Source organism: Oryzias latipes, chromosome 14 (assembly GCF_002234675.1).
Source record: "Oryzias latipes chromosome 14, ASM223467v1".
In the NCBI taxonomy this organism is placed as follows: Eukaryota; Metazoa; Chordata; class Actinopteri; order Beloniformes; family Adrianichthyidae; genus Oryzias; species Oryzias latipes.
Window position 1 is genome coordinate 15,646,446 of NC_019872.2, and position 23,184 is coordinate 15,669,629.

The 23,184-nt window shown below is 40.8% G+C and overlaps 2 protein-coding genes across 3 annotated transcripts; one reads left to right on the top strand and one right to left on the bottom strand.

Annotated features, from left to right (window-relative positions):
- Positions 1-2,460: 2,460 nt before the first annotated feature.
- LOC101165994 (very-long-chain 3-oxoacyl-CoA reductase) lies at positions 2,461-8,080 on the top strand. The gene is made up of 11 exons (XM_004076519.3): positions 2,461-2,765; positions 3,267-3,313; positions 3,802-3,877; positions 3,978-4,088; positions 4,449-4,516; positions 4,624-4,668; positions 5,628-5,662; positions 5,748-5,829; positions 5,924-5,989; positions 7,080-7,229; positions 7,308-8,080. Exons 1-11 carry the CDS (start codon positions 2,615-2,617, stop codon positions 7,413-7,415), a joined length of 939 nt encoding a protein of 312 aa, XP_004076567.1. The 5' UTR covers positions 2,461-2,614; the 3' UTR covers positions 7,416-8,080.
- LOC101175259 (solute carrier family 12 member 9-like) lies at positions 8,040-22,912 on the bottom strand. Of its 2 annotated transcripts, none has more exons than XM_004076469.4 (14): positions 22,591-22,912; positions 19,944-20,174; positions 19,670-19,804; positions 19,451-19,588; positions 19,070-19,372; positions 18,888-18,995; positions 15,104-15,215; positions 14,858-15,015; positions 14,704-14,786; positions 14,512-14,636; positions 13,015-13,207; positions 12,469-12,643; positions 9,761-9,907; positions 8,040-9,676 (listed from the first exon to the last, which is right to left on the bottom strand). In XM_004076469.4, exons 2-14 carry the CDS (start codon positions 20,146-20,148, stop codon positions 8,835-8,837), a joined length of 2,724 nt encoding a protein of 907 aa, XP_004076517.1. In that variant the 5' UTR covers positions 20,149-20,174; positions 22,591-22,912; the 3' UTR covers positions 8,040-8,834. The 2 variants fall into 2 exon arrangements, with proteins under 2 accessions (XP_004076517.1, XP_011481885.1); XM_011483583.3 differs by having other exon boundaries at positions 19,944-20,176; positions 22,595-22,898.
- Between the last annotated feature and the right edge of the window lie 272 nt (positions 22,913-23,184).

The window sequence follows — 23,184 nt, forward strand, 5'->3', positions numbered from 1 at the left end:
CACAGTTTAAAATAATAAGTCAAGTAACATCCTTAATTCTTTCCAGGACCACAGGAAACCTTCTGACACTCTTCCAAATCTGATCTCAGTGTTTTGACCACCCTGAATATATTTCACCAATTCTTAGAAACCACACAGGAGATACAGGGTTTATATGTCATCTGAAAATGTGAGTGGAAGACTGAGAATAAGCTGGATTGCTGCTGTTCTCTTTTTTCTGTCAGTTTCTGCAGCCTATAATGGCAGTTGTGCCATCATTCTTATATACTTATGATACTTTTATGAATCATAAAACACACAACTTCATTTAGTTTTAATTTTACCGGCAACTGCGTAAAAATCAGACATTGTTATCAGTGTTCAAACCATTCAAGTTTGAGTTTTTAGAGGAAGTAAACTGAACTGTAGCTTCTCTTTCCACTAAGTGGTGCTATAGCCAAGTGTTATAAAATCTGCCTGGTCTGTTGGGTCTGATCCACAGTGGCTCATCACAAATGTATCCGGACAATTTCCTGTTTGGTCTTAAATTGCAGTAATTTGCTGCTGCTGGCTGCCATGCAGCGGACATTAACTAAAATGAAATTGACAATTTATAAGCCTCCATTTCTTGGTATTTTTTTGGGACCGAAAATCATATGTGGGATCAAATAATGCCTCATTTATGTTAAAAATGCTTGGGAAAACATTTTAGCCAGATTGACACTTGAATAATATCAAATATATATTTTTATAAGTATTACTTTGGCATAGCAAAACATATATAATTTCAATTACTTGTCGGGTCATCTATGCTACATAGAGCAAACAACATTTTGGAAATAAGAGAAGGCAGATGGAATCACTAATGGTTTTATTTGAGGGTTGTAGTCCAAACACTTGTTTCTAACAATATAGGTTTGCCAAATAAATAAATAAAATGCCAAAAAAACTGACAAACTTCATGCTAATTACTGAACAATTAAACTAGAGAGAACACACATACACTGATTTTTTACTTCAAGGATTTATTGGCTAAATTCACAAAAATGCAGAAGAATGAAGTTCCCTGTGCTTCAATTCTAGTTTGGTGTTGAGAGAAAACATGCAGTTTTGAGTAAATAATAACTTATTTTTTAAAGAAGCCAAAAATGGTTCAACAGAACAAATTCTCGGTTGATCAAAAATATGTCTGTATTCCAGGGAAATAAAAAAAGAGAATAAGCAGAAAAAAACACATTCTTCTATTGGTGAGGCCTAACATTCATCTTTTCTGCAATCATTCAGGCTTTGCTTCATGATAACAACTTCTTTCAAACCTCTAACTTAAACCAAACATCTTCTTTTGTCTAAAAAGGTTAGAAGGCTCCCTCATATTCTTCCTGTTATTATAGCTTTCACGTCTCCAGTATTCAGGCACCAGTAGATGCTGCTTTTTCAAGTGAACAGACCACTCATATAAATGCATCTTTATATCTTTGAGGTTTTTCAGTCATCACAGAGAGATTCGACTACTCTAAGGATAATGAGAATCTCTTTTGGGACTTTGAAATGGAAACAATTTTTATGTGACAAAAATTGCAATAAAAAATTCTTCGGAACAAAAACAGTCTTAGATGAAACAATAAAGTGTTCTAGTTTCAACAAAAGCTCTTTGAAAAATTAACAGAGAAAGATGTCAAAATTAAATTTTTGCTCAGGATCTTTCTATGATTTTCTGATGCGTCTGATTTATCGGTGGCTAACTGGTTTTTTAAAATAAATTTGACCATGTAAGTGTTAAATCAGATTTTTATTGTTCATTGTAAAAAGTTTACAAAACTTGTTACTAAATTTTTATCAGTGAAGCTGAACTAAAAAGCATTGCTGCAAATCTGAATGAACATGCAGGTTTTTAATAAAAGTTTTTCAATGAGTTGATGAAGAAGCATAAACATTAAATCACTGTTCATTTCAGGATACTTTTAATAACCGCTCCTCTAAACTGTACTCACTTGACAGTTTATCAGAGTCAGAGGAAAACTTCTTGTCACCTCGTGTGTTCCAGAGCTGAACTGTCACAACTACTATCACTGGGTTTATTTTAATCGAGAGGAATCCCAGTTTATCAATGTACGAACGTTGTTGCTGGACTGTTACTGCTGACCCTCAGAGCTGGCAGATAAACAGCAGCAGAGACCTATCAGCAAACAAATTCTGTGTCACATTCACGTCTCGCTGATATCTCTGCTTGATGACAGCACTGTTTTGGATTCTTGTGATTAGATGCATGCATTGCACGCGCAATGGTGATAGGTTCTTTAACTGCTCTGAACCGAGCTAACCTTAAGCTGCTATCTAGGTATTTTGACAGAAAATCTGTGTCGCACATGAGCATTTTTTTAGAATATTAATCCTGTTTGAGCTGGTGTACATGAGGTACTGCCTGAAGCCCAACCCTCCATGTTTACACCAGTTTCCCAAGACAGGAAATGTTTGGAAAATGACTTGAAGGGGTGTTTTCTGCACAGCAACCATGATAGAACCCAGCATTGTAGGGTGGAGCAGTGTGGGGAGGAGCACAGTGCACAAAACAATTGTATCCCCTTTGGTATAAAACTAGAAGTAACGTTTGGAGACAAAGAAGTCCTGCTGAAAGATGTGGTTCATTCCTGTTTTGGCCATCTTTGGAGGGATAACGATTGTCTTTTACCTGCTGAAATTCACCTGGAAATGTTGGTGTGGATTCAAAGAGTTTGTCTTGTCGGAGTATTGGCCAGTGAACTTAAAGAAATATGGAACATGGGCAGGTAAAGCTGGAGCAACACTGTTTCAGGGAACTCTAAAAAGACAGATATTGGGGTGCAGATATATATTTAGCTGCAGCACAGGAATTTATATTAGATGTTTCACATTTCTGAAATGATGGAGTGCATATATTCTGGTTTAAGGATTTAAATATTAGCTGAACCCTTCAAGTACAGTCCTAATAACGCTGCTTGGATGTCTGTGAGATGGGTTACTTGCAAAAAATTTTCATGGCTCATATCTCCTCATCATCACCGGTACTTATTTCAAAAGCATGAACAAATATTTATGCTTAATTCTGTGAATCAAGCAGTCAAACCCTCTATTTCTTGGTTGACCCCAATTTAAGAATGAGATGTTTGTATCATTTAAACATTGTAAATTCAGTTCAATTTTCAAAAGTTTTTTTTTTTTTGTGAAAAATTATTTAATCAAATAATGTGATTTTCCTTTCGTGATTCAAAAATTAACAGGTTTTTACATCTGTGCTCTCTTTCATGTAGTTGTCACCGGAGCCACATCTGGTATTGGCAAAGCTTACGCCACTGAGGTGAGTCTCCATTGGTTATCCCCATTGTTTTTTTAACCCAAACAAAAATGAGAAGTACTGTAGCTTTATTGGAGAGTTAACGCTTTCTCTTTTAATTTCCTGAATAAAAAAAACAAAAACATGACTAGGAAGTTAAATATAAAACACCAATAGAAAAAGCCACCTCTAAACAAACAACATTTGGCGCCTCTTTGTGCCTCTTTTCTAACATCTGTTCAATGGCCAGATGAAATGAAAATAAAATAATTGTAATATGTTTGTGGTTACACTTCTTTTCATTTCTTCTTCTATCTTTTAAGGTTCCATATATATATATATAAATATATCGGGTTGCTTGTACTTAAACTATGAAGTTGCTATTTTTGCATTACAAACTTTTCCAAATGCCATCAAAAAGAGTTCAAGTCTTTTTATATATTTTTTGTTATCTTGTCTCAACTTCGAATAACACCCACACATAACATCTGGGTTGGCTTTTCATCCTTTAGCTTGCACGCAGAGGTCTGGATGTTATCTTGATTGGCAGATCTGATGATAAACTGCAAACGGTTGCCAAGGAGATCGGTGAGTTGGAGTGAAATTAGGGTCTTGTTATGTTATGTTTGTCTGTTTCAGTACACCAACAATAAATATCTGCATTACAATCGTACTTTATCCTTTTCAGAAAAGGAGTTTGGACAGAAGACTCGCACCATCCGAGTGGACTTCACAGACGGCTGCAGCATCTATTCTACCATTGCCAAAGAACTTCAAGATCTGGAGATTGGAATATTAGGTAACAGTGAAAAAGCAAATAGAACATAAAATGAAGTTTAGAAGAAAACAATAAAATTCTTAGGGGTTACATTTTTGCGTAGACACACACACACTAGAAATTTTAATGGAGGAGACTTGAGGCTCATCCGACAGGCTGGTCCCACATCAGCAATATTTTACTAGTTTGAGAAACTACAGCTTTGGAGAAAAAATCTTCCAGAACTGACTACTAAAACTAAAGCTGAGAAAGATGTGATGGAACAAAGACATCTTCAAGCCACACTAGAAAGCTGAACTGCATGTTTATGACAATCAGGAGAATATGTGATCACTGGCAGCCCAAATAGCTTGGACAATGCATTTCTTTTTGTGTCATCAGTTAACAATGTGGGAATGACCTGCACCGATCATTTCGCCTATTTTCTGGAAATACCAGATACTGAACAGGTAAGTCATCTGAATTCAAGTTTTAGGCTGAAATAGAAACACTATTACTAAAAATTCAGACCATTGAGTATTCATGATTGTTTTCCACTCTGCTTTACTCTGAACAGAAAATCACTCAGATTATCGAATGCAATATACTGTCAGTCCCTCAGGTAATTGAGTTTCTCAGATTAATGTGTTTAACTTTGGCACATGTATTTATTATGTTTATTTATGTTGCACAATTTTATGAAAACAGTTGTAAACAAGTCTAAAATCTATGCTGAATCACAAAATGAAATCAGTTTTGATTGAACTCCATGATATACCTAATTGAGTCCAGTATTTAAACACTATTTACATCACATGACTAAATTAGGAGACACACCACATCAATCTGGTTCAATCTCATCCTGTGAAGGCAGCAGGGGACAAAAGAGGAAACTGTTGTATTTGTTTATTTTGATCTCAATGAAGATAAAATGAAATTAGAAGAACGGGGGGTTCTTTTGTCCCACATACAGTAAGAACTGCCTTTGCAGCATTTCAGATGAGCTTTTTGTATTTCTGGAGAGACTTAAGGGGGTAGTCTAGCACTAAAGAGTTGCAGTTCTTTGACCTTTAAACATTAGTGTGTTTTTGTTTTTTGTTTTAGTACAAAAGAATCCTATAACCTGTTAAGATCCAAGCAAAAATTTGAGCTAGTCCTCTAAACATGTCACAGTTAAGCAGAATTAACTACTGTGGTAATATAACCCAAAATGTGATGTCCATGTTGGTGGACGTTAGGTTCTGAGAGGTTAATGTCCTTGGCAAATGCTAAAGTTACACCTTTCAGAGTAACTACTTTGCTAGATTTTGTTAATTAAGTCTTCTGATCCAAAAAAAGGCTTTAATTAGAAAATAAAAATCAATAGGGGGCCACAGTTTTTTAAGTAATGTATACGATTCTGGTTTTGCCTGATTTAATCGGATAAATATAGTTATGCACCATCGGAATAAACATTTTACAATATTTCCCAAGAAATCATTTATAAAGATTTTAAGAGAAAAGTCCAAAAAGAGAACTTTGTGACACACCATGAATCAATTTTCATTGAAATAACGGAACTATCCTGTTGTTTTGACTCAGATGACCAGGCTGGTTCTTCCTGGGATGGTGGAAAGGTATTTACACATACATTAATATTTTGAATAGCATTTAATGCTTGACAAACCAAAAAAGTTAATGCTGTTTTTTATTTATCGTTAGGGGTACTGGCTTGATCATCAATATCTCATCTGAAATTGGTGCACGACCTCAGCCTTTGCTGGCTCTTTACTCTGCTACCAAAGTATTTTCTCACTCAGCCGTATCATCGTCTCTGTGTATTTCCACATCTTGGTAACATCCTCTTTCTGCTCTGCTTGTTTTCTTCCAATCTTCAGGTTTTTGTGACTTATTTCTCTCAGTGTCTGCATGCGGAGTACAAGTCCAAAGGAATAACTGTTCAGGTAAACAACACATGCTGTGTTGCCAGTCTTTATGTGTTGATGCCAAATCATATATAAGAAAGCTAAATCTTGTTTTACGATTGTTTAATCCTTATCACATTTAACTTGACTTAACTTGACTTGCATTTCTTCAAACATCACTGTACATTGGAAACCATGACTTTTGTTCTGTTGTTCATTAAGTGTCCTAAAGGGTAACAGTTGGTGACTATGTTTAAAAATATACTTTTAGTACAATCCAAACTGCTTATTTGTTTTTCTACTAACTAACAGGAAATATATAAAACTTTATTAGCACACTTTTGGGCACTTCGAACATTTAAGAAGCAAGAATGTGCTTTTGTGCCAAACTATGCTGTATTTTGATTTTTCAGGTTGTTCTTCATGAAAAATCTCAAACAAAAATCATAAGAAAAACATTTAAAGTTGTATCTCTGTCCTAGAAAGTATAACTGCTGCATAATATAAATATTGATTGTGAACTGCTTTTCTTTGCTGTCTGAGTAAACTTTTTTGAACATCTTTAAAAAGCAAAATTTTGGTTTTGCTCTTTGCAAAAACAAAGCAGAAGAGACAGATTTCCCAGGTTAACCCTTGTGCTATCCTAGGCACTTTGCCATTGGGAGTGGGGTCATCTAGACCCACTAGACAGTGCCCTGAACCTTTTTTCTTCAATGATTTGTGAACCTTACTGGTGTCCATGGATTACATGAAATCTTTCACCCTTTATCCACCTTTGTCATGGCAGGGAGAACACCTCAATAGCACAAGGGTTAATGCCATTGCGTCTATGGCATGGACTGTAAATGGTAAATGCTAAGAAACATTTGGCTCCAGTGAGGGATTTTACCGCTCCCTTGTGGCCTGTTTGTCTCATTGCTCTGAGATTTCCTACCACACCAGTAATAGATTTGTTTTAGTACTAATTATTTTTGCATTTAAATTTACAAATGGATATACGTAGAAATAAATATTTGAAATGTTTTGATTTACTAAATGTAAGTAGTAAAAATCTTATTAATATCAAACAACTTGTTTTTTTCACCATTAACATAGAAGTTTGTTCCAACCTTTGTTGATGTCTCCTCAGTGTGTGGCCCCATTGATGGTGTCTACCAACATGACACATAACATGAAAGTCAACTCTCTGGTCAAAAGTGCTTCAGGATTTGTTCGTGAGGCTTTGAACACCGTGGGTTTCTCCAGCTACACCAGCGGCTGTCTGTCTCACGCACTGCAGGTCCGACCAAAACCAAACCAGGATCAAACTGTGACAACATCCAAAAATAATTTTTTATTTTCTCTGACTGTCCCACAGAGTGCAGCTCTCTCTCTCCTCTTGCCAGATTGGCTTCGCATGTCGACATTCTTCATCAGAAAACTGCGGAACCTTCCAAGAACAGAAAAATTTGACTCCAATGTATGAAAGAACATTTCTATTTCTGAGGGTTAAGATGTCAAGAGTTTTCAAAACAAATTCAGCGACTTAATGGTTTCACTAGACAAACACTGAGCTACTGAGACAATATCTTTACAATCCTGTGTATATGTAAATTCCCCTGTATCATTATGTAGATATATTTATTTGTAATTACATTATTTTTATGCTGTATATAGAATGTTGCCTAAAAATAGGAAAATAATTCTGATGTTAAGAAGAAAATCACTAGAACATAGTAAAATTGTCTGTCCATGCAGCAAGTCATTTTAACTTTACAAGATTTCTTGAAATAAGATATCAAAATCTAGAAATTGTAATACTATCCAACTATAACATTGATTTCAAGAAGAATAAAAGAAAAAAACATGTAAAATCCACATTTTAATAAAAATAATAATGTTTTAAAAAAAGCTTGTTAATAATATAAAAGCAGCTTGAAGTACAGGAATAACTGCAGATTTTGAGATAAAAAAAAAGATAAGAATTTATTTCCTGCAAAATAAATTGCATTGCAAAAAATGTTTTTCCTTCATTCCATTTGCAAAGAACCAAGAGGAAGAGTGTGTTTGCTGATTTAACATGTAGGGAAGTAAAACCTATTCATCCTGATGAAGTCTCAAGTATATTTTTATTAAATATGAAACAACAAAGACACGGTAAATGTGGTGAACAGCTCATTTTCCCCCAGTAAACCACCTGGGTTAAATCTTCCTCTGCACTACATTCCATTAAGAGATCACAAACTGAGTAGGATCTTTAGAAAGAACAAAGCAAACAGGAAAAGTGCTGGAGCATGTTAAAACATTTCAGCATTTGAAAAAAACTAACAAATGTTTTTTCTTAAAAAGAGTCTTTGGTTTTCAATTAGCACATTTTTTACAACTAAAAAAGTCCTCATTAGTTTTAGTTGTGAAGCAAACTGCTTTGATGCAATGGTTTCTGGTGTTGTTTCAAAGTTTTAAAGAACAAAAGATACAGGACTGCTTTACTAACGGTATTGAAGACATTAAGATAAAAAAAACGTAACATTCGAACAAAAACCACTGAAGAAAATCTTCGCTCAGAAACGTTCTCTGTCTTTGTAATGTACTTTTTTTTGGAACAGTGTTTAAATATTTGCTGATGTACAACAGATGCAAACAGAACATTTTATAAACACAAATTATAGGCGAAAATATGAGACATCTCATAAAACCATTTCAAGTACAAAAACAGGAAATTATCCTATTTTTATGCAAAATGTCAAGTGGCACTTTTACTACTCAAGCGAAAAGATGCATCAGCTGAAGGTGATTTAAATACATACAATATATAGATAAATACAATAAAATGATATGCTTCTACCTAACACTAAAGTATTTGCTGCATGTAGTACAATCTAAGCAAAGCTCCTACTGCACATGCTCAGAGGTCAGTGTATGTGACTGGGGTAACTCCGTGAATCAGGAGTGTTGGTCCTAAACCGTAGGTGATGGCCTCCAGCTGAGCCAAGTACTGCTGCGCCTGGCTGCCCTGAGCAGGAGGCCGGGGTAAATACAGAAAGCGCACAGCAGCTTGGGAGCTGTGCTCCGTCAACATGCAGTTCACTGCTGATAAAAAGTCTTCTGACAGGGTTGGAAGGGACTCTGAAGGGCGCTCCTCTTCTGATATAGTGTGATGCTGCACCGCCGGGTCCCATGAAACGATCTTTATAGACGCTCTGATCCGGAGTTTTTTCAGTAAATCCCGGAAAGTTTCTTCATTTATCACCCAGCCCTGGTCGCATGAAGCAGTCTCCACGTTCAGGAAGATCCTCATTCTTGCGTTGCGCCACTTGCTGGACATGTTGAGCACACACGCCATCTGCAGCAGAAAGAGGCTGCAAACGTCCTGATAGTCCCGGCAGCCGGGCTGCAGCAGGTTGAGAGGCCACACGTCTATTGTGCGCTCCGATCCGTCCGTTTTACTGTCTTTACCTTCTCCCTGCAGCTGGAAAAAGTATCGGCCGAGACACACGTTCTTATTCATTTTAAGGGCATCAGAGATGATGCCCACGTACTCCTCCGGCGACAGCCATCGGGGGCTCTCAACATGCCGGACGGGGGGGAAATGGGCCTGCAGCGAGGGCAGGTCAACCCCAAAGTTGTATTCCCCCTCACTGTTTTGTCCCACTGATGTGTCATAGAAGGCGGAGTCTTGTAAGAAGAAGTCATCCGGAGTGCAGCTGTCATAGAAACCTAAAATCAGTGTGTTGGGCTTCATGCCACCTTAAAAAAAAGAAAAAACTGAAAATCTGGAGCGTGCTACAGTGACAGTGAACACAAAACATTATGAAGAAAGGGAAGGCTTACCAAGGCCTGTGATGCGCAGCAGGTGCTGCGTTCCTTGTCTCACTGAGGGGGAGAGTGTCAGGTCTACGAAGGCCTTCACCCCAAGTTTATCAACCAGGCTGAGCCAGAAGTTGTACTGCTGCTGAACCGGGTCTGAAGGGAGCGCATCTGTTTCACAGGGAGGGCAGGAACCCATTAACTACAGGAATTTCATGGGAATTATAACAAATTCAATTATTTGTGTAGATTTATAATAAAGTAAGAATTTGAAATTGTTTTCATAAAGATTTATTAATCATTTCTCACTAAAAACAATTTGAGGGAACGGAGCCGGAAGAAGGGTTAGGTGAAGGCTAACGCGCTAACAACATTTAGCCTTGGATGAACATAAAATCTATGCGGGAAATGCCACAATCTGCATCTTGGCAGCACGTGAATATGTGGGAATAACATCAGCCTTTATTTTGTCGGGACACGACTGGAAACACAAATCCACTTGATTGTTTGAACGGTTTCTAAGGACTGAGCGGCAGTTCTGCTTTAAAAAGCTCAAACACACCGCCCTAAAGCCGGTGCGTGAGCTGGCGGACCGAGCTCTGCTCTGTGACACAGTTCTACTGAGCAGTGATGAAAGTCAGGCATGGAAAAAATCCCTGAACTTTTCTTTGAGCGATATGGCGGGCACAGAGCGAAATTTTGGAAAAATACGTGGTCTTAGATGCATTCTGGTGCATTCTGGCAGCTAGCTAGAAACTAAGACTAATTAGAGCATCATGATTTGTCATTCAAACCCCTAGTTTGACTCTCCATTAAGGACTTGCTGGTCCTAAAAAAGAATTTGGAAAATTGCTCAAAGTAACACAATCCTACAATCTACGCTTTTCCTTAAAGCTGGAAAACATAAAATTGCTAAAATATAGTAACATCAAAGCCCCAAATGGCAAAAAGAACACCAGTAACTATGATATTCTATGAAAATACCTCAGTTATTTATACATTATTTCTGCTTTAGAAATGACTGATGTACAACATCCACTTGCACTGTTTTCTCAAAATATAATTACATCAAAATATGGGATCTGCTTTAAACTATAATTCTATAAACTAATACATCAATTCTTTAACACCAATACTAAGTAATCTGGGAAATATCAAAACAAACATACAAACTAAGCTAAACATTGTAAACATTATTTTTTAAGGGAGTGCGGGTCCAAACCATCAAATACTTATAATTAATGTCAACTATACTGAACTAAATCATGGTAATTAGGAAATACTAATAAATTAGATAAAGAAACGTATTCAAAATAAAAACTGAAACTCAAAACTAAAATTGAAATTATTTCAAAATGTGGTTTTGAGATTATTTTACACAAAAAAGTATTTGACCTACACTACCTTAAAAATCTTTTTTTTCCAGCCAAGACCACTTCAATTTGTTTTTTATCGTCTTCTCACAACTGAGGTCGTGACCACGCTCAATAATGACGATGCCCGCCATTATTTTAACACAAATTTGATCGCAAACTCTTCAGATGTGTTTGTGAAAGTTTAGCGTGGGTCCGCCAGTTTTGGTCTCTAGGGAAGCAAGTCACGCTGACCACGTGGTGCAGACAGAGCCAATCAGACCCGTCGACGCATCCGAAAGCAACTAAAACGTCCCGTCATTGGTCAATTAGGCCGGGAAGACGAGAGATGGCCACGACCATAGAGGAAGCGATCTGCGGAGAAATATAGAAAATAAAGCTAAAATTAGCTGATTTCAGACCATTTTTTAATCCGGAAAGCGATTTGTCCGTAGAGATCAGGTCTTTATTTCCCGGAAAGTACGTTCGGTTTGCTCAAAAACCCGGATTTCCGGGAATTCCCGGAAGACTTTCATCACTGACTGAGACACTCGGTTTTCCTGACTCCGGCAGCTCACCCAGAGACAAAGCCCCCACCCCGCAAACACAAAGCTATAAGTCCGGATGCTTTGCTCACAGACACGGCACGGAGCAGCCTGTCAGTCCTGTTTGCGCCCTAAAGCTTTCTCTGGAGCACCGCACCGTCTATGCGTGACGTAAAACAAGAGCAGTAGTGACACACAATCAGAATAAACTGTTTAGATGCACCACGGTCGGATCAACCGATAACCCACCTATCTCGATCAGAAAGAAATTTTGATCCGAACGAGTCTGATCGGGGCAGAGTATTCTGAACGGCGTGTTTACATGATGGATCTTTCCTCCGATCAGGCGTTCAATCTGATTACTTTTGTCCATGTAAACGCAGCTAGTGTTATGAATAGCATCTAGTTGAAAAAATATTTTACAGAAATTCTAACCTCTTCTCAATGTCTTAAATATTTAATAATTTATTCTGAAAATTATGTTAATTGTTTTCAACTAAAAGGTAAAATGCATATAATGTTACAAAACAGCACAAATCTTAGTTCATAAAAATGTAATACAAGTGCAAAAAGTTACTTGAGATAAACATTTTTAAACTGTAATGACTTCTTTAGCAACAAAAGTGAACTATTCAAAAACCGCTGCATCACTACTGAAAACATTTTTTTTCTGGCATATAATATACATTTTTTGGCTTCAGTGACACATTTTCAGAATATCATTTTAAAAACTGCAACAGTGTGTTATACCAAATAAATTCACCAAAATAGTAACACATTAAAAAAACATCAATTCAGTCATGCAGGATTACACTAGACCACTCAGCATCGGTACCTAGATCTCCCAGCTGCACGTGACCAAGAACATAGAGGCCGCCTTTCTTCAGCTGGTTCACAAACAGGATCAGCTGACAAGACGAGCGAGGGTTGGACACCATCAACAGAACCTGCGGCCTCCAAAACTTCACGTGCTCTTTCCTCACGTCCAGCATCAGCAGATATTTACGCACCTAAAACCCCAGCAGACACAAAGCAAACACAGGCTTATCAAAAAATGTGACAAATTAGACTCTCATTGAACGTTTGTGATTGGAATTGTTAGCAGACAGAAGCAACGGCACAACAAAAAAAGCCAAATCTATCAAGAGATGCAGCAGTTTTTCTAGATTAAAATCCTTCTGTTTTATTGTTTTTTCAAATAACATTTTTACTCATTGTAATTATAGATATATTTCTTTGTTTTGAAAAAGTATTCAAATAACTGGTATTGAAATGTGTTCTTTGTGGTTACATCCTATTGACATCAATTTTAGGATTACTTCCTGTCTTTCCCAAACCTTGGATTATAAAATAGAGTTCGTTTTATGCAAATATATGATACCTGGTGGAAAATGAGAGCTTGGCTGATATAGCCCCAGCTGCTGGTGGGCGACCTGTAGTGGAGGAAAAGCAGCAGCAGCAAGAGGAGGACGATGCTGCCTGAAGAGTACACGGGATTAATGACGAACATCATGACCAGACAGCTGAGAATCCCCAGCAGACACGTGTGCCAGGAGAAGAACTGGAAGGTCGGTCTGTTGGACACATGCAAAAAAATGAGTGTGATCAGCCAGGAAGTGCATTTGTAAAAAAAAATGTTAAAAAAAAGAAGCATGTGGAAAATTCTGCAGATGTAAACTGGATGCATGCAAAGGTGTTCTGCTTAATCAACTCATTTAATTTCCACTCTCTTAATTTTAGCTTCAATTTAAGTGTATACATAAAATTGCTATTAAACACCTGCTTGATTTTTTTTTTTGCATAAAATATATACTTTTGGGAACCTGTCTAAATAAACAAAGACAAATGATCAGCAGACGGGCTACCATGTGAGACGGACAGATGACTATAAGGTCAGGTGCTGTGCTGGTAACTGACCGGCATTTTAATCTACGGTAATTTATTAGAGAGACAGTTAGTGTCATGGCGCCTGTCAGACCCCTCCCCCTCCAGCTCTGCCTGCTCTGCTCCCTGATTGCCACCAGCTGACGCCACTCACCTCATCGGCCATACTGCTTAAAAGGAGACCTTACTCATCAGTTCAACGCCAGTTCGTTACCCTTATGGTGACTATGCCTGGTCTTAAGTTTATTACTTATTATTTATTACTAATAAGATTATTACTGCAAACTCTTGTCTTGTTCCAAGCCTCAAACTAATTATTGCCTTTTGTCTCAGGATTACCAGCACCTCACGAGTGACGTCAGCGCTCTCTTCCCTCCTGCTGCTCAGAGACATCCTGAGGATCCCACGGCTCTCCTTAACCGCACTAAGCCCTCCAGCCACGCCACCAGCCGTTGTCAAGTCCGGACCTCACCCAGCTACTACTCCTACCATCTTCCTAGCAGGAATAATAAACCTTTTCTCGCCAAATCCCTCACCTGTCTTCCTTCTGGGTTACAGCATCTGGGTCTTCACGCTAGAGCGTCATGACAGATGTTTATTTTTAGTCTCCTTTTTTTGTCATTTTGATTTTTCATTTTGTTGGTATTCTTTGCATTTGTTGTTCATAATTGTTTAAAAAGCACAAATGTGCAATTTTGGTTATTTAGATTTTTTTGCAAGTACTAAATTCTTTATTCTGCAGAAAGGCTAGAAGGATGGACCATCTTTTGATTTTCACAGTAGAGGAGAAAAATATGGGCCTAAATATTACATTACAACATACTATGATATCATACCGTGTGGAGAAAATATGTAAACAACTTTATTATTACAGAAAATGAACAAATCCAGTTTTTCAAACATGTGCACCATTTGTACATGTTTCCCATGTATTACATTTTGCAATTTAAAACTCAGTCCTTTTAACATATATTACAACAGTGGCGGATCTGACCTGAAATTAGGAGCTGATGCCCACTCAAGAGCCAAACAGGCCAGGTCAACGGCAGCAAAAGCCAGCAGGTAGAAGACAGTAACTAGACCAGCCACAGCATTGAGGTGCCCCGCAAACACCACACACTGCAAAACAAACGGATCGCTAGTTAGAAAGCTAGCAGCCGTACAGCAGCTTGCAGCGACAGCTCACCTGTGCCAGCCCCCAGGTATACAGCACTGCCACCCAGGGATTCCCGGAGCTTGACGTGACGGCAGCTGGAGCTAACGGCAAACCTGCGAGGAAAACCAAATAAAAATATTGCAAATCGCACGAGAAGTGACAAAACCAAACAGCGGCAGTTTACCAAAGAGCTGGTCCAAAGCAAGAGCGTGGAGGATGCGGGACGCTCCAATCATAGCACACATGGCGGCAGACAGAGAGGCGCAGAATATTCCAATTGTGACAAAAGGCGGCCATAAATTGATTCGCTGGAAGAATCCATAATCCTGAATCAACAGGGTTCTAGAAAAAAGACAACCAACAAGTAAAAGAGTTAGGTTTAAAAACTCATACAAATATTTATATTTGTTAATGAGATATCATTTCTGACCTATCACAAGTGGCACTGGCCAAAATGAAGAGGAGGATGTAGACGGTGAAGGTGTAAATGACAGCGATGATAGTGCCCCTTGGGATAGACACACTTGGCGTCTTCAGCTCCCCTATAGACAAGCATCAAAGACATGTTTTAAACGCATTCAGACAGTCAGAAAGCAACTCAAGCTGTACGCAAAACTCAGCATGAATATAGGTAAAATAGGAAGAATTCCTGTGTGGTTGAGAAGAATGATAAAGGAGGATGAAGTTCATGCTCCTTTGTCTTTCCTGCAGGACTGTTAGAGAAAGAGCATTTGTCTTTATGCGTTAAACGCTGAAACAACAACACCCAGATGGTATGGCAAAGGAATTCTGGAGTGAAACCACTGAAGTTCTCTTTGGGAGTGATGAGGAAGAATGGAAACTGGAATAAAGTCTACTAATAATCCTTAATAATGTTTTATTTTCCCTGTAATTCTAGTGTCTCCCCATAGGTGGCGCACCATAAAAACATTGACCTTTGTTTGGTAGCAGAGAGTTATTCTGCAGTTGTGTGGTGATGGAAGATTAGTTGTTTTTCTGATGTTCGTGTGTATTTTCTGAGTCAGACAGTCATTTTTCCGATCATTCCAGCACCACACGAACGCAGCATTTCTCTGAGTTTGCATTTTGGCACAAAATGAGAAAAAAAGCCACAGTTTTGAAACAAAAACTCCAAAGTGCTCTGCTTTGAAATATAAATATATATGTTTTCTGTCAAAATTTAGGTATTTTTTCATCCATATTCCATGTTACTTATTTCTCTTGTGAAGTGGATTACCAAAACACTCCAAGCATCTGCTCCTTGTTTCAGTCAAATTTTAGAACCCTTTGTAGCCCACGAGTCAAAAGGTTTAACGTGAACAGCCTGAAGACAAATGCAAACACTCTAAAGTAGTCACAACCCTCTCGGGGCCCCCGGTCGCTCTGGGTGTCACCCGCTTCGGCTGCGGGGTCTGGGGTGGGGTGGGGTGGGGGGCTTGTCGGCCCTGTCCTGTGGGGGGGGCGTTCTGGGGGGGAAGGGGGGCCCATTATTAGTACGGGTCGGGGGGGCTAACGGGTCGGGGTCTCCGCTGAGGCAATCAGTGGTTGCCTCGGCCGGTTGGCCTCCTCGGTCCCGTCGAGGCCTGACCAGAGCTCTTCTAGGGCCGGCGTCTGGGGGTGGGGGCCTGGGCTTGCTCCGGGGGGGGGGCGACGCTTTCTGGCTCCTCTCTCTCTGTGTGGGGTGGGTGGTGCCGGGCCTGGGGTGTCGGCGCCTCCGGGGGTGGGCCCCTGGGCTGGGTGGCCCTGGCCCCTTTGCTGGGGGTGGGCTGGGGGACGGCTGTTTGACCACCGGGGGACAGTCTACCAGCTGTCCCCAACTTACCCCCTTCCTTATATAACCTCATATTAGGGTGAGGGGGTGGGGGGTCTAGCCTGCGATGCGCCTTGGGGGGGGGCTACTTGGGAGTGGCCCCCCTCCTATGGTTGCCGTATGGAGTGGGCCCCCCCTCTTTCGGTTTTATTTGCACCTTAGACATGTAGGGTCCTTGGTAGGGGGGGTGCTTGGACATCACTGCAAGCAAGCAGCAGATGTCCTCCTGGCACCCTACCCGCCAATTTTAACCGCACCTTAGACATTTAGGGCCCCTTGGTGTGGAGGGTGGGGGGACATCACTGTGAGTAATCAGGAGATGTCCCCTTAGTGCCCTACTCGCCAATTTTAACTGCACCCCCCTTAGTACACACACCCCTCCCCCTTCAATATATACATTCAAACATAAACACACACACATGGACACAAACACCCTCTCAAGCACCCATACACGCACACACATTTTACAAGGAAGGTGGGACCTGGGTCCATCTGTCCCCTACCCCTTCCCTGGTGGGGGGTGTGGGCCTCTTGGCGATGGCGGCCGTGTCCCTTGGGTGCCGGCTCCCTGGGCCCGGCGGTGCTCTCTCCGCGCGGTGGGGGGGTTCATATTACACCTGAGCCGGGGGTGTTCGTGTCCCTGGGGGGTGGGTCCTGGTCCTTGCCCTTGGGCGCTGGGCCCCGCCAAACTTCCAACATGGCCGAGCCTGGTCGGGCCATATTTATAACACCCCTTGTGGGCCGCCCTTTTTTCCCCGGGGTTCCCCCCTCCTGGGCGGGGGCGGCGGGCCCCTGCCTTGCTCCTACCTGGACCAACCGTGGGCCGGGTGGGTGGCTGCCTGGAGTGCGGAGCGGGTCTCCCTTGGGGGGTCCTGGCTCGTACCTGGGGTCGGGGTGGGGGGATGCCCGGAACTCCTGGGTGGTGGTGGGGTGCTCGTCTGGGGCTGTGGGCGTCCCTCTCCGGTGGGGCCCTGCGTTGGGCTCTTCCGGCGCGGCGGGGGGCTGCTTTCCTGGCTGGGCTGGGGCGGCGCTCTCTTTCCCTCTGCGCCTCCCTGCTCTCTGGCTCTGGGGGCCTCGCGGCGGTCCTGCTGGCCCTGGCCTGGGTGGCGGTCTTGGTCGCCCGGGGGTCGGTTGTTCCCTGCCTGTTCCCGTGTGGCGTTGGGGGAATTCCGGCTGCCGCTGCTGCTGCGGCGGGGGTATGGGTGTGGGGGGCTGGGCGCTCCTCCTCCTTCTTTTCACATTCCACCATCCATTTTAGAAGAACATAAACACTCACCTGAGCACAGGTGTTAGCTCACCTTTGCACTAATAGTTTGCATGATTGAATGAATGAAAGATTTCACACTAGTTGGTTTAAAGGCATAGGTATGCGTTCGTGAACACTATCTGTTTTGTGTGCATGTTGACATGTGGACATTTTTGCGGCTAGCAGGTGTGTTGATAATATTTGAGTGTGTGTGAACAGGCCCCGCCCTTTTTGTACTACATTTGAACCGTACCGTAACGATAAACAACCAGGAAGCCTGTCTGCTCTATGCTGCTTCATGGTCTTACCCCCTTTCCCCTCCGATTATCACCCTCCTACCCCCCCCCTCTCTCTAACGTCCCTCTCTCTTCTTCCCCTCTTTCCTTTTCCGTCCGGTCCAACACCAAAGATTTTCAAACATGATTGAAATTAATAAAGTTTGGCCTCAATTACAAAAGGGGTTTATTCAGACATACCTTTGGTTTGTCTGAAGATTAATAACCCCTCTTGTTAAAATAAAATATGTCCAACACAAGAGGCCCTCAGCTCTCATCTGTTTGCCTAGCTGTTGGACAGGACAAGTTAAAAAAGAAAAAAAAATAAATAAATAAAGTAGTCACGTTCTACTCTTTTGAATTTTACATTTTGGTTTTAAAAAAAGCACATTTTCCACATAATCTCTACTTTTGGCTTCCTGGCATGAATCTACCTAAACCTGCATAAAATACAGCAAATGGAAAACTCTGTTCTTAAACAGAAATCACTATTTAAAACGCCAAGACTCAAAGATCATCAAATGTCTTTTTCCCTTTCACATAGATGTTTCTTCATTGTCCCTTACTCATAGAAATGTTCTTGACTTTCCTTCAAAGTGTAGAGATGACACTGATCAAAGCCATTATTATATTACACACAAGAATAGGACTCTGAAGGTATTTATCCTCTTTTTAGAGGCAGTTCTGGTTAATCTAAGCTTACGTTTGTTTTTAAAAACTGTCTTTGGAGGATTATCCTTCATTTTCAACCTTTTATAGACCAGGTCATAACTTTTCAGAGAGAGCCATGAGATTTTTACTTTTGAAATGTGTTTGCATCCCAACTTTTTAAAATGCAGAATTGTAATGATAAAGTAAGTAACTTGGAGTGAAAAATAACAACCTGACATGTTGGCTCCAGCCATGATTCCAGTGCAGCTGGTGAACATGACGGCAAACACGGTAGCAAAGGACATGACAGTGTTGGTGCTGTAGTCCAGAGAGTAACGAGCTACAAAAAAGAACAAAACGACATAAAGAGCGATATAGAAAGAGGCAAACTTCCCCGTGAACACGGACACTCACGGCCCAGGTTGCTCCTCAGCGTTGCGGCACTGAAACCCGTGAAGCTGGCGTTGTAGCGCAACGTCTGGTTACCCAGTCCCTGGTGAGTGATGACAAAGTTTTGTGGCTTGACCGCGACAGAACTGATGAAGATGGACAGCAGCGAGACGGTGACCACCAGCAGGATGACAAAGGCGGTCCGGGAGTAGATGTGAGCGCCGACGAGACAGATGATCAGACACAGGAGGAGGACCACTGAAGAGTATAGTATGGTGTACCAGTACCCCTGAGGAAGCACCCGCACGCCCGCGGATACAGATGACTCTGGAAGGAAAAACAAACCAGGTGGATCAAAAGCTCCCAACCATAGATTTAAAAAAGACAAAATATGTAAGCAGTTACCTGTGTCCATACCAAATACATCAAGTAATGCCTCCACGAGACCCAGAACATATTCTCCACATGCAAACACTTTGGCCAGGAAGAACATCAGTCCAATGCTTCCTCCAAACTCGGGCCCCAAAGAGCGGCTGATCATGTCTGCTCCTGTTTGTAAAGGCTGCTGTCAGTCAATCAAAATCCAAACAACATTCCTTTCACCTGCTTGGTTGAAAAGGATACAGTAAGCTCCACCCCCCTGTATGGCACCATTGGTAGAAATGGCACAGATGGACAGTATTGTGAGAGATATGATGATGTAGGCAACAGCTATCATTAAAAGACCCTCCAGCAGCCCAGCGTGACCGACCACAAAGCCTGGGAAAGGAGATCACACCACCATGAGTCACGTCAGCACAAAGACCCTGTTATCCTGGAAGGAACTTCAACCAACTTCCACATTTCTACATCCTAACATCCGTTTTTGCTCTGACGCCTGGAAATGGGAAAGACATACCTGTCCTGAGGAAGAGAATGATACTGAACATGGACAGGACAGTTGGTACCATCACTCCAAAGAAGGTGTTCAGCCTCCGAGGGCTCTGGCTTGGAGCCCCAGAGGCGGACTCCTGAGGGGATTCTGGAGCTGTGCCGCATGTCGGGGCGGTCATGGTCAGACCGCACACTCTGGAGGTAATCAGAGGAGTGTTTTCGTTGGACATGGTGACAGCAGCCTGACCTCTTGACCCTGTGAAGAAAATTGTGAGAGGTTTAATGTGCTTTAGAGATTTTGCTCTTAGTCATCTATATATATATATATATATATATATATATATAATATATATATATATATATATATATATATATATATATATATATATATATATATATATATATATATATATATATATATATATATATATATATATATATATATATATATATATATATATATGTAGCAAGTGGTTCCCCTTTCAAAAGCTGGTAGGTGCTGATAAAAATCTATAGAAACCTACATCTGCTTAGTTGAAAGTATTGTTCTCACTCATAATAATACTCATATGTGTCTGTATAAGATTCAAACACGTGATTTGTCATTTGCATGAAAACAAATGGTCATATTTTGAAAACCATTTAGATCTACATCAGTAAGTAGGACATTGACCTTTTATGCATCAGAACAATCTCCCAAAAAGAATGCAGGCTGTAAAGACTGCAAAAAGAGAGATGATGCTAAAAAGACACTATAAGATAAGCATCGTAAAGGCTGTGCTGCGTGAGTTCAAAAACAGGAAGTAGTAACCACTGTGCACATGTAATTATTGAACACACTGATATGTAAAACAGAGCTAAAGCATTATTGCCAGAACACTGTTTCAGATACAGAAAAGAAACAACAGTGAACCTAACAGGAGAAAAATAAACACAAAAACTCTAAAAAATACAATATCAATACAAGTAATTAAATACAAGATGTTGCTTTTAAAATGCAGATTTAGGGATTTAAATACCAGATTTGGCATTTTTGAAGTCAGTATTTTTAATACTAATCCCTAATAAAAATCTATGTTCACATTTTATCGCAGCGTTGCAAAAAAAAAAGTGATGATGTCATCAAACCTTCTTTGGATCTAGTCATTAGGGATGCTGTGATTCACTTGCCCCATAATTCAGTCTAAACCTTGACTCTTGTTTTTCTTTTTTCTGCTCAATATATGATTTGTGTATTACCAAGCAATTCAAAATTCAGGAAAATTCTCTTTGTAATTTGCTAATAAGCAAGTAACAGTGAAGTTGGCTTTTATAAAGCTTGGTGTAATGTAATAAAACAATAAATAATCCCCAGTGTGACTCAGAGATAAATACCTACGGAACATGCAGGTGAAGTTTTCCTGATTCATTGTTTTTATTACAAGATAATAACGTGTAAATTAAATATGTGAACAAGTAAACAAGAATGAATGGCAAATCCATTCACATTTTAGTTTCATAAAGTTCAGTCTATTGTTGTTTTTCCACATCCAAATAATCCAAACAGAACATTATTAGAACATTTTACCACACAGTGTGGTCACATGTCTTTGCTTAAGTCAGAGAGTTTCCACACATTGGACTGGAATGATGGTTGATCGTTTTTGCCGGCATCACATGTGTGTTTTCTGCTGTGATGGTACTTTGTTTTTAAGTTATCGTAAAATAAACCTACCGTACCTCAATCTGTATTTTCAAATATTGATTCGATTTAATGGTAAAAGTCGATTCATGTGGGACTGGTGAACATGGAAACCAGGGTTAAATTCCCAACGTGTGCAACAATGAACTTCATCCAGTGTGGGTTCTTAGGCAAGGCCCTTCACAGTACTGTCTAACTATGTAGCCACAAAGGACCCCAAGTATTGGTCTCCCAGTGCCAGTCCTAAGCCCAGATAGAATACAGGGTTGTGTCAGAAAGGCGTGTCCAGCGTAAAAAATTCCAATAACAACCTGCCTCAGACAGATCGAACTAGAGGAATTGTAGGAATTTAGATCAATAAAGTCGATTATTTGTTCCACCCCCAATTCCTAGAGTTAATCCCTAATAATGTTTTTAATCCATACTGAGAAAAGTTGAATATTTCAGTTTTGATCTAAACTCCATGAAACAAGAGATCATAGCTGGGTCCCCTTGAGTGACCCTGAGAGGAGTTCTTCCTTATTAAAGTGCTCCCTTGAGCTTGGCTTTTGCAGTCAGCTGATTCACAGATGCCTGTCTGTTTTCACATCCAAACTCAAAGCAGAGGGTCAGGGTGGGGGCATCAGATCAGGGCTGAGCAGGTGAGCCCTGTCATCTGCAAAAGCAGGTGACTGCTGAAAAGTTGCAGAAACCACTCCACCGTTAACAGGATCCAGCATGAGACGGACGTAAAACGAGAAGTTGAAGGGGGGCAACGATCAGATGAGTAGTTCCTGTATTGTGGATGCTGGAGGATGTATAAAAGGTGTAGCCCTTAAAACTTTGAGGTTGTTTTTTTGGGGGGGGGGGTGGGGGGGGGCGCACAGATGTAACTTTTGAAGGTCGGGAAGTCGCGCGGTATTAAAAACAACAGCTGTGAAGTCCCTCCCACGGCATTCAAACGGCAACATCCAGCTGCCCCACTTCCCCTCTGAGAACGGATAGAGCCTACCTCTCTCTGCGGCGCCGCGCGCAGCTTCACCCACTTCCTGCTCGAAGGTTCAGTATTTGGCAGCCGGCTGTCCGCGTGCGGAGAACAGGGATCAAAAGCTCAACTCTGAAGAAGATGTGGCCGCTGCGGGCCGGAGGTGGTGGTGGTGGCGCAGGAGGGGGCAGTGGAACAGCTCTGGCTGGACGCCTCCGACACTTGGATGCTGAAGATGTGCTGTCCAATTGAAACACACCATCCGCGGAACGCCTTGTTCTCCTCGTATTTGTTCAAAACTGTCACGAGATAACTTCCCCATGTGACTTTCAGAAAAAGGAGGGGGAGGAGGGGGAGAAAACATCCCAAACACGAGCAAAGGTAGTTCCGAAATAGCCACGCCCCTGATGAGCAAGCACGTCAAACGTGACCTAAAAGGTTAAATATAGCTAAAGTATAGGCTGCAACTGTATAAACAATAGCTTAATGTTTTCTTATTGTAACGAATCTCAACTGCGTGTTATACATTTATACGTGAATGGTGTTTGCGCGAGGATAAGAGAACGTTTCAAAAATAGCCGTACTCGTCCTAATGACCACTAGAGGTCACTATTGGGACAA

Excerpts from the sequence above, each read along its gene's own strand:
- LOC101165994 (XM_004076519.3), top strand. The coding sequence starts at position 2,615 with ATGTGGTTCATTCCTGTTTTGGCCATCTTTGGAGGGATAACGATTGTC. Across the intron at positions 3,314-3,801 it reads GCAAAGCTTACGCCACTGAG|CTTGCACGCAGAGGTCTGGA; the intron begins GTGAGTCTCCAT and ends TTCATCCTTTAG. Across the intron at positions 4,089-4,448 it reads TCTGGAGATTGGAATATTAG|TTAACAATGTGGGAATGACC; the intron begins GTAACAGTGAAA and ends TTGTGTCATCAG.
- LOC101175259 (XM_004076469.4), bottom strand. The coding sequence starts at position 20,148 with ATGTCCAACGAAAACACTCCTCTGATTACCTCCAGAGTGTGCGGTCTG. Across the intron at positions 19,373-19,450 it reads TGTATTTGGTATGGACACAG|AGTCATCTGTATCCGCGGGC; the intron begins GTAACTGCTTAC and ends TTTTCCTTCCAG. Across the intron at positions 15,016-15,103 it reads GCCAGTGCCACTTGTGATAG|AACCCTGTTGATTCAGGATT; the intron begins GTCAGAAATGAT and ends TCTTTTTTCTAG.